Here is an 11,419-nt window from a genome sequence, read left to right as displayed (position 1 = left end):
CTTCTCATCAGAAGAGTAGAGAAATTTTATTAATTTATTTTATTCCTGATGAATCCCTTGCTAGACGTCACATCCCCATTATGTTACCTAGTACCTACTCTTCTGATGAGAAGCATTAGGCTTCGAAATACTTTGGTATAAAGAGTCCCCTTTATCCTCCAACTAAATGTATGTATACCTTTATTAAATAAATGATTCATTCTATATTTACCAATATATAGTCTTTGTGAATTCATTTTCCACTCCTATATATATATATATATATATATATATATATATATATATATATATATATATATATATATATATATATATATATATAGTGAGAGTGTTGAAATGATTTATAGATATTTAATAAATACTCAAATGAAATCGATTAACTTCGATTATAAATGCTGCTACTTATAAATAAATTATTTAAACGTTGATTAAACATCGTGACATTCATAATTAATGATTAAATAAAAAAAATACCTATGTCATATATTATTTTGTGTGTGTTAATTTGAAAACTAGCTGCTAATTTCTCACTTTCTCTGTGACTTACAAAAAACAACAGAAGAGTTTTCTGTGTTCAGTATTTAACGGGAATATTTAATATTTTCTGATTTTGCAAATTCATATCTCGTCCATTCGAAAAAACAAACAAAAAAAAAAAAACTATTTCGAGCCCAGAATGTTTGTGGGCATGTTTTTGACACTTTTGATCCTAAAGACGGTCATAACAGAAGTGTCATCAAAATTATGCCAGCAACCGCATTTCCAAGTAACTTACTGCCGCAATGAAAAGGGTAAGTAAAACACTATTATTTCTATGTTTATCGCAGTGTGCTATGCGTTAGTTTTTAACTAGCAGGCAAACCCGATGTTGTCCGGAATTGAATGATGATCAACAAATGTTTCACACTCCCATATTTTTACTGTTATCGAAATCGGTGAAATCACCTGTTTTTCAATCAAATCGATTGGTTGCTTGCTCTAGTTGGGATCCATCGCGGTGCATCGGGAGGAAACTTCACATGCCTCCCTGAAGTGACTTAGTCTACAATACATTGTAGTTTACATTGCACTGTAGAGAATCTACTTTTGATTTTATAAAATTATTTTTATATATAACGGCTTGAAATAAAGTTTAAAATGCAAAAGTCAAGTATCATGGTTCAATTGTGCTTTAAACAAACATTCAGTTCGAACACGTACCTGTGTTATCAAACAATCATACTGTTGATTCTATATGCCTCACATTTTTGCTTGTGTTGTAATAAAATTTCTCAAATGTGCTAGGGATGTTAAACTGTATAAGGTGTTAACTTGGGTAAAAATCGCTTGTTCCTTCTTTTATTAAATTTTTTCGATTATTGATTATCGATACTTATCGAAGACATTCTGATATACACCGTATCTAAGAACACTGTCAAGTACATAAATCACATTTTTGTAAATTTTCATAAAAATCGGCCCAGTCGTTTGAAAGTCTATAAGGAAACGGACTTGAACTCACACACACACACACACACACACACACACACACACACACACACACACACACGCACACACACACACACACAGAGTTCCTTTTATATAAAAGATATATATATAGATAGATAGATAGATAGATAACATGTTTCTTAGTCTGTCAAGGTTACGTTTAAAATAATATGTTTAATTAGTGTTTAATTGAAGCACTTTGCTTTCAATGCATTCAAATATTTGTATATGGCACTTACTTTTATTGATAGTACACTTTTAAAACTCTAGCCCCCTTCGAAGTAATCTCCTCTGGCTGCAACACACTTGTTGTTCAGTTCCAACAAATTCTGGAAAGCTCCATGGAAGTCCTCTTGTGTGAGCATGTCACAGACTCTTTCATCTCCTCAATTGTCTAATAACGACAGCCTCTAAGGTTTCCTTGAGCTTAGGAAATAACCAAAAGTCGCAGGAAGCAAAATCTGGATTATAGGGAGAGTGGGGAACTGTCTTGATGCCGATCTTGGTCAAATAGTCTGTGACAAGGATGGAGTTGTGAACTGGTGCATCGCACAAATCTTTCACATCTTCAGTTTTGCACAAATAATTGTGTGTACAGTTCTCACACCGACATCAAACTGTGCACTTATTGTCTCTATAGGCACACAACGGTCCTTATCCATGAAATTCTTTATTTGGCCAATCAACTCTGGTGTTCTGACTTCCATACTCCTCACACACCTCTCATCATCCCTCACAGCCTTCCTTGAATTTCTCATGCCATTCAAAAACTGATGCTCAATTCATGCAAGATGGTCCAAAAACAGTCTGAAGTATCTCATACGTTTCTGTGGCACTTTTTCTGTGACATTTTTTCTGTGGCATATTTTCCAAGTTTAAAACAGTTTTTATCGCATATTTTTTTCCTAAAGTGTCCTCACGTTCAGATTGCATTTTGGAAATTCACCAGCTATAAGAATCAGGCTTTAGTAGGGTGTATTCCAATCCTGGTGTAGCTGTTCATTTGAACCGTAAATCATAAAAATTAACCAGTCATGTCATAAGATGTACAGCAATAACATACTAAATTTTCAAAAGTCTACAACAATTTTAAATGCCTGTACAAAAAGTCTGGAAACTTATTGAAGGCACCTCGCATGTTTGAAATATCCTCGTCACTAGTCTGTTACACTCATGCTGAGATTTTGTGATCTTTTATTTTTTGGTTTTTGGTGAAAGTATCGGTTTCATGATTAAATGTATTAATGTTTCTGTTTTTTTTTTCTTTACCCTTTGTAAAAGTCAAACGTTTTGTCCTCAAATTTTATTCGCTAATCATATGAATGATAAATGATAGTGGGGGTATTTTCTGTTTTAAATTTGTAATGTCCACGAATCGTCTTGAAACATGGGCATCCTGATGAAATGAAAATAGCAAGTTAAAAAGCAATCATTTGTATATTTTAGAAACCCATGCGTCGCAAGAGGACATGATCTTAGATAATCAATTGTTAACCTTTTGTGACCTGCTTGAACTAATTCATTCAGTCATAAATAAATAAATAATATCGGCATAAATAAAATGGGAATTCAAACATGCCTTGTACGTATTAGTTCAGTATCTGGGTAGATGCAAGATACCTCCACATTTCAATTGTCCATTACTAACATTCAGTATGCTGCCATCTCTCAGAGAGTGGAGGATTTCGTTTGTTGTTATAAACACACTCTTTTCAAACACTATGGATAATAATCAAGATAAGTTCATAAAATGCAAAAATTCTCAGTGATTGTTTGACTATTGAACTTCATTAGTTTTCCAGTTTGAAGACAATCATTGCATCATTACCCTTTAAACTGACTAAAATTAACAATAAATATTTTTTTAATCGTCTACTGTGCCGAGCATGCACAGAAGCTCACAAGTGTATGAGTTAGGCCTACCTGCGGTGAAAAGCAAATCTGGGACCTTTCGATTGCAACTCAGTCTACAAATGAACTACATTCATCTTACCCCAAATTGACGATTTAGTTTTGCCCAACGGCTAAAAAAAACAAGCCGATAAGTCATTTTGGAGTGGTTGAAATACATTGCTCTGATAAAATGTCTCGTGTTACTTTATTTTGTATTGTGGCGTGTCGATTTGGTGAGATTGTTCGGTGTTGCTCAGGAACGTAGCTTATCAATTCAACAATATTGTTTGGTGATGTGTTGATTCGATTAGATTGTTCGGTGTTGCTTGGGAACGTGGCGTATCAATTCAACAATATTGTTTGGTGATGTGTTGATTCGATGAGATTGTTCGGTGTTGCTCGGGAACGTGGCGTATCAATTCAACAATATTGTTCGGTGATGTGTTGATTCGATGAGATTGTTCGGTGGCATGTTACGTCAGTTGCCGGTGTTGCTCGGGAGCGTTTGTGTCAATTCAACAATAATTTTCATGGCATGGTGTGTCGATTCGGTGGTATTGCTTGGGATTGCATGAACGAATATGTTCAGGACTGTGCCGTTACTTGTGATATAAATATATCTCTTTCTTTGATTGGCGCTCTCTCTTCCCTCGTGAAGTGACATCTACATCATAATACAGGTCATAAAGGGTTAAATGGGTTTGACGGACTTAACAAATTTAAAAAAATTAGAATCATATTGAAATGATACCAATATGACAGGCGGTTTAAGTCGGGTTGATAAGAGAAGAAGGAAGAAAATCCTAGTACATATCCACACCAGTTAAAGGTGAAATATGTATACACAAAAGATTAGTAAGAAAGTCATGAAAAAGTGGGCTATAATATCGAAAATACAAAGAACATACCCCCCCCCCCAAAAAAAAAAAAAGAAAGAATGATTAATGAAATAGAACTATTCTCTATGAATCTAGTGGAGGAGAAATCCTTCACGACTGAGACAATTTTATTTTTGTACCTTTTCTCCACATTAAAAAACGACCCTGGTGTCTAACTCTGTCCCTTGGGGAGGCATTGTAAATAGGTACAATTAGTAAACTTAATACAAACTGTTAAGTGTTGAAACATTATGTTGAACAGAGTGCAGTCTCGATACTGAGTGTGAAGTAATTTCCAGTAACAAAGATGGCGGCTAAGTATTCAAATGCGGTTTGTGACATAGCCGACGGCGAACTTATTGAATTTAAAATTCAACAATTTTTATAGTAACTTTGGAACGTTTTCATGGGTTGATTACCACAACCGGTGATTATAAAAACGATTGTCAAAATCATTGACAACATACCCCCACCAGCTCGTCTGATGGGGAAGGTCTTCTAGCAGCTCCGGCTGCAGGGAGACAGGGTAGTAGTACTCGTGAAGGATTCGTCACTTGACACTCAGCCCAACAGGTGAGGGGCCGGGAACCAGCCCAGCACCTGTTGAACTGAGGTACGCCACCTGGGTAATACCTAGGGGTCAACCCTCCCAGGCCTTGCCACCGGGCTTTCCGGTGGAGTAAGTTTATCACTTACTGCCTGAGGCGCCTCGACCGGAGAATGCCGACGGGGTTACTCAGGCAATTTTTACAATTGCAGGAGTGCCCCTCCTTTAGGGGAGCCTCCTAGATCCCTACTTTTCGGCCTCGTGCCAAATATTGCTGTGATGGGCAGCAATTAAATCTCTACTCCCATTACTTATGATGGGGAAGGTCCCCTAGTTGCTTCGGCTGCAGGGAGACAGGGTAGAAGTACTCGTCAAGGACCCGTTCTTGACACTCAGCCCAAAAGGTGAGGGGCCGGGAACCAGCCCAGCACCTGTTGGACTGAGGTATACCGCTTGGGTACTACCTAGGAGGTCCACCCTCCCAGGCCTTGCCACTGGGCTTTCCGGTGGGGCGAGCTAATTGCTTGTCGCCTGAGGCGCCCCTACCAGGGAATGCCGACTGGAGTGCCCAGGCAATATTTGTTGAGGCGAGAGTGCCCCTTCTTTAGGGGAGCTTGCTTATTCTCCACCTTCCGGCCTTGTGCCACATTTTGCAGTGGTGGGTAGCAAATAAATATCTACCCCCATTAGGAGTCAAAAACATTTTACACAAACCCAGATCGGCCTAGCACAGTTCTCATAAAGGCCAAATCATCATCATCATCATCATCATCATCATCATCATCATCATCATCATCATTCAACCGTAGTCGAGATAATGGAATTCACACGCTCATTGATTCACCACACAAAGTAATGATTTGATGACTAAATGATGATGAAGCATTTTCAGTTTCAAACTTATAGAGTTCAGAAACACTTAGGATGGATGTACTCAAATTCCAAATGAGGGAGGCCTGGGACTGCCCAATCTCTTATGCCATAGACATGTTAGTATCAGGTTGACAAGAAAGTTTTTGCGGTTTTCAACATAAATTTATTGATCGAAATAAGCTCTGTCAGAATCAACACACTTTTGCCAATGCAAAACAAGTGTATTTATGCCAGTAATATAAAAATCTTGCATTCTAGTGGCGATGAAGTCGCTGAAGGCGTTTTTGAAGCATTTCTCCTTTTGAAGCATTTCTCATGCAGAAAGTTGTCGAGATGCTTGAGAAAGTGGTAGTCAGTAGGTGAGAGGTCTGGAGAGTATGGCGGATGAGGCAGCTTTAAATGTCCAATTTGTTCACCTTCAACGTGCAGTTGGGTATTGCCGTAGAGGAGAATTGGGCCTTTTCTGTTTACTAATGCTGGATGTTGTCAAAGTTTCTTATACATTTCATCCATTTGTTGACAGTATTTCTCTGTTGTAATGATTTTGCTTGCATTAAAAAAACAGTAATTAATGAGACTGATTGCAGATCACCAAACAGTCAGCATGATCTTTTGGTTCAACACTGACTTTAGGAATTGTTGTGGAGCTTCGTCAGTGTCTAACCACTGAGCTGAGTGTCGCTGGTTGTCATAAAGAACCCACTTTTCATCACAAGTCACAACCTTGTTGAGAAATGAAACGTTCTTGTTGCATAAAAGAAGTGAAGATGACACTTCATAGCGGCGTTTTTTTTTGTTGTCGTTCAATTCATGAAGCACTCATTTATCAAGTTATTTTGTTTTTCCAATCTTTCTCAAGTGGTTGGAAATTGTCGTATACATTATGTCTAATTCAGAAGCAAGTTCTCAAACAGTTGTGCATGGATTAACTTCGACTAAGGCTCTTAATTAATCGTTGTCAACATCCGATGGCCAACCACTACACTCATTATCTTCAAGATTCTCGTCATCGCCACGGAATTTCTTAAACCACCATTGTACTGTTGAGTTTTGTTGATATCGTGAACTGTTTCAACAGCTTTTCGGCCTAGCTTGAATTTAAATAAGAAAATTGTACGAATTTGCTTTTTTTTTCCATTTTGTATTCAACATTCTGAAAAGAAGAAATAATAGTATTAATATGATTGTAATTTAAAGGATCAAATAGAAAGAAAACCACTTTTTAAAATAATATATACAGTAAAGGTATTTGAAAATACATCATTTGAAATCAAAACCTTCTTGTCAACCTAATACAAATGTATCGACATTTTGTATGTAAATTGATCAATAGGTCTATTAAATCAGTTTCAGAGTTATTCTTCGTTTCTACTGTCAGCCGAGTCAAACCAATAACATAAAAACTGCTGATAGGCTGACATGAAAAAAAAAATTATGATTTGGGAAAGATATTTGCAAGAAATGTTAATCGACACGATAAAATCCTTTCTTGCTGGAAGTTGAAGGTTCAATTCTCAGTGTGGGCGACACTCAAAATACTTTTTTTTTTTACATAGGGGTCACCACTTATCAGGGCCCGGAGGCCACTCGTGGTTAAAGGTTATTGAGTGTACAGTAGTCAATGGGATAATATCATAGTAATCGTTAGTAGTGAAAAGTTGGTAAATTGGATTACTTAAGGGAACGGGTCATCAAGAATTTGTTTACATTGGACTTGAAGACAACCAAATTGTAGTCAGATGGAAAACAGGCAAGTGAAAGCGAGTTCAACAAGCGTGCAGTTCTTAGAAAGAAGCTTTGTTCAGGGAAACTACATTTTAGTTTAGGCACAGATAAAGAGTGGGGAAAATTATTGACAGTGGTTTAAGATAGACGAGTGTTTTTCGTGAAAGTTTGGCAAGAGAGGACGATAGATTGGATCTCAGATGAGCATTTGCCATGGAAATGACAATAAAGCAGTGATAGGCTAGCAATGTCTCTTCTGTCGGAAATAAGTTGCAGGGAAGAGAAAAGGGCATCCCCTATTAGGCTACGAAGTCTATTTTGAACTCTGTCAAGGCAGAATAAGCTGCTTTTAGCAGCTCCTGCCCAGATGTGGCGCTAGTACTCCATACTTAGGACTTCTATCCAGTCATGACTAACAGAACGAGAGCGTTCTACTCCCATGGATTAAATAAAGGGTTCTATTCACAATACTGTAAAGACTCCAGAGTTTGACAGAAACTGTTTCTGTTCTGTCGCCTCTTGGATCTTCCGACCATTCTGTTGTATCAATTAAGATAAAAATGAAATGTAATAAGTCCCCAGATGTACCTCTTCATCGTACAGTATATCGATACACTAAGGCTGACTGGGATAGCTTCCGTACATTTATATCTGATCTACCTCTGCATTCCATGTTTAAAAAGGATGTGTCCTCTATAGTATTAGACCTAACTGAATGGTTAATTGTAGGTATTGACCATTTCATACCCTCTAAAAAGTTTCAGAAAAAACCTAACAGCCAGCCATGGTTCTCTCCAGAATGTGCTGCTGCCATTGCGCACAGAAATCACTTTTTCCACTGCTTCAAACGTAATAGATGTATGGAAACTAAAGCCGTTTTCAGGACTGCCAGCAACCATTGTAAGAAAGTAATAAGGAACGCAAGAGAGTTGTATGCTCAATCTGTTAAGTCCAAAGTAGCTGAGCAGCGGCTTGGTTCCCACCAGTTTTGGCAAATAGCAAACAGAATCCTGAACAGAAGCGTGTGCTCCATCCCAACTATTATCAATGGACCTGAGGTAATCTCATCAGCATCAGACAAAGCCAAACTCTTTGTCAAGAACTTTGCAGCAAATTCTACCCTTTGCGACCAAGACCGCCAACCCCCAATATTTCCTCCTGTATCAGAAAACACGCTATGTGATATACGTATATCTGTACGTGATGTTGCGAAGCTAATCAAAAACCTTGATTCGAGTAAAGCAACTGGCCCTGATGGTATTCCAATTATAGTACTCAAAAAACTTCAACCTGAATTAGCGCCCATACTTACAAAACTGTTTAAACGTTGTCTTAAGGAGAATAGTTTCCCATCTCCCTGGAAAACCTCATCAGTATGCCCTGTATTTAAGAATTCAGGTGATCGCTCATCCCCCTCTCAGTACAGGCCAATAAGTTTCTTGTGCGTCATGAGTAAGTTGCTAGAATCTGTGTTAAATACAGAAGTAATCAAACATCTCAACAAAAATAACCTTCTTAGTGACACTCAATATGGTTTCCGTTCTGCTAGATCTACAGCAGATGTCATTACAGTTATATCGCATAGGATTAGCAAATCTCTCGACGGTGGCAATCTTTCTAGAGCAATTGCTCTTGACATATCTAAAGCCTTTGATAGGGTATGGCATAAAGGTTTACTTCATAAGATCGCTAGCTATGGTATAGCTGGAAAAGTCTTCTCAATCATTAAATCATTTCTTTCTGATAGGTTCATAAGAGTAGTAGTTGAGGGGCAAAAATCAGAAGCTCACAGTATTAATGCCGGTGTCCCTCAGGGATCCATCCTGGGCCCAACTCTTTTCCTGATCTACATTAATGATCTTCCAAATCATATCCTTACATCATTTGTAGACATTTATGCTGACGACACTACCATTTATGGTACCACATCTAAGACAGTAAACGAGCAAGTTCTCTCCAATTCTCTCTCCTCTGATCTTGAGCACGTAGTACAATGGGGAAAGGAGTGGCTGGTTACTTTTAATGCATCTAAAACCAAGCTTCTCTCTTTACATCATCAACATTCTAATCCACATTTGTCATCAATTGAAATGAATGGCTCTCGTCTTCAGGAGGCCTCAAGTTTTGACAAGCTTCTGGGCTTGACCATTACTCCTGATCTTAAATGGAACACGTATATCAAATCTGTTGCCAAGGCCGCTGGAAAAATGGTGGGATCTTTCTATCGATCCAGTAGATATCTCACTGCTGATGCTATTCTCTACCTATATAAGAGCCAGGTACGTCCAAGGATGGAATACTGTTGCCACATCTGGGCAGGAGCTGCTAGAAAGGACTTGTCCTGCCTTGATAGAGTTCAAAATAGACTTCGTAGCCTCGTAGGAGATGTCCTTTTCTCCTCCTTGCAACCTCTATCTCACAGAAGAGATGTTGCGAGTTTGTCTCTGATGTATCGTTATTTTCATGGAAAGTGTTCAACTGAGCTTCAATCTTTGGTCCCCCCTCGCCAAACTTTCACAAGAAACACTCGTCTAGCTGTAAACACTATCAATAATTTCCCCCACTCTTTATCTGTGGCTAAACCTAAACGTAGATTCCATGAACAAAGCTTCTTTCTTAGAACTGCACGCCTGTGGAATTGTCTTCCGTTTTCCTGCTTTCCGGCTGACTACAATATGGTTGTGTTCAAGTCTAAAGTAAATAAGTTCTTGATGAGCCGTTCCATATAAGTTATTAAATTTACCAAATTTTCATTACTAATGATTACTATATTGACCAATTTCTACTGTACACTCTTTAACCCTTATCCTTGAGTGGCCTCTGGGCCTTGATAATGTGGTGATGCCTTTGTAAAAAAAAAAAAAAAAAAAAAAAAAAAAGGCAGTAATTGCTGTGGATGTAGTTGGAGGATTCGACATTCCTATCCCATAGCAGTTAACCACCTGCCTGGTGAAATAAATTGCTCGAAGCGTCATGAAACAACAATTATAAAAGATGAGGACAAAGCTTCTTTCTTAGAACTGCACGCCTGTGGAACTCTGTTCCGTCTGCCTGCTTCCCTCCGGACTACAACTTGGATGTCTTCAAGTCTAATGTTAACAAATCCCTAATGAACCGCCCCCCTAATTAAACACTTCATCAAATCTCCTCACTAACGTAATGTACTTGCAATAACCCTTATCCCTGAGTGGCTTCCGGGCCTTGATAAGTGGTGATCACTGTGTAAAAAAAAAAAAAAAAAAAAAAAAAAAAAAAGAAACATTCCTAAGTTTGACAAGTTACACCTGAAGTAGGTTGAAGAATACATCGATCGAAACGTTGTGAAAATAAAACTCATGATGAGAATAGTAGTTCGAATAATGCAAATAATATTAATTATCAATCCTGATTTGAACAAACCAGAAACATAATATTTTTCATTAATTTCGTTTTCAGTGTTTAAGGTAAAGATTCAGAGCAAAGAATATGTATTTGGCACATATGTAATGAGAATCCTGGAATATTTTAAGGTAAGTATAATTTGGTCATCATCCGATTGAATTGAGAACAGTGTAAATAGACGAGATGAGTAAGAGATTTGTTATTTTACCTTCAAATATTGAAACACCGGATGAAATTTGAACCGTTTAAAGAGTTGAACGAATAAAATTTTACTTTGAATACCGTATTTGTAGCAGTGACAAAACAGGATTTGTCTAATTTTCAACATTTCCACAGACATAACAGAAAAGAATAGACATCCATAGAAACAGTTTATTTCAATAAACATATAATTTATAAAACAAAATTCAAAATAAATGGCCACTAATTTATTAACTAATAATTGGTTGACATTCCCTTTACTGCTAAGACCGTTCTAGGCATGGCATTGATCAGTTAACGAATCTCATCCTGAATAAATTCTTGCCATTTCTGATGCAATAATGCTAAAAGTTCAACATTAGAAGATGGCTTTCATTTCTTTTTGCGAAGGTTCCGGTCTAATATATCCCAAAGGTTTTCAATGGGTTCATAT

General features: G+C 37.5%; 1 protein-coding gene across 1 annotated transcript in view; it reads left to right on the top strand.

The window, feature by feature from the left end:
• The first annotated feature begins 471 nt into the window (after positions 1–471).
• LOC145295862 (uncharacterized) overlaps positions 472–11,419 on the top strand; it is a 30,378-nt gene continuing 19,430 nt past the window's right edge. The window contains exons 1-2 of the mRNA XM_080141594.1: positions 472–791; positions 10,840–10,913. Coding sequence (XP_079997720.1) covers positions 677–791; positions 10,840–10,913 — 189 coding nt within the window. The 5' untranslated portion in view covers positions 472–676. The remainder of the gene's footprint in view (positions 792–10,839; positions 10,914–11,419) is intronic.

This window comes from Euprymna scolopes, chromosome 16, assembly GCF_053919585.1.
Source record: "Euprymna scolopes isolate OS-2025 chromosome 16, ASM5391958v1, whole genome shotgun sequence".
NCBI classification, from domain to species: domain Eukaryota; kingdom Metazoa; phylum Mollusca; class Cephalopoda; order Sepiida; family Sepiolidae; genus Euprymna; species Euprymna scolopes.
The sequence above is the reverse complement of the archived record's forward strand: the minus strand, read 5'-3'. Positions and strand labels throughout refer to the sequence as shown.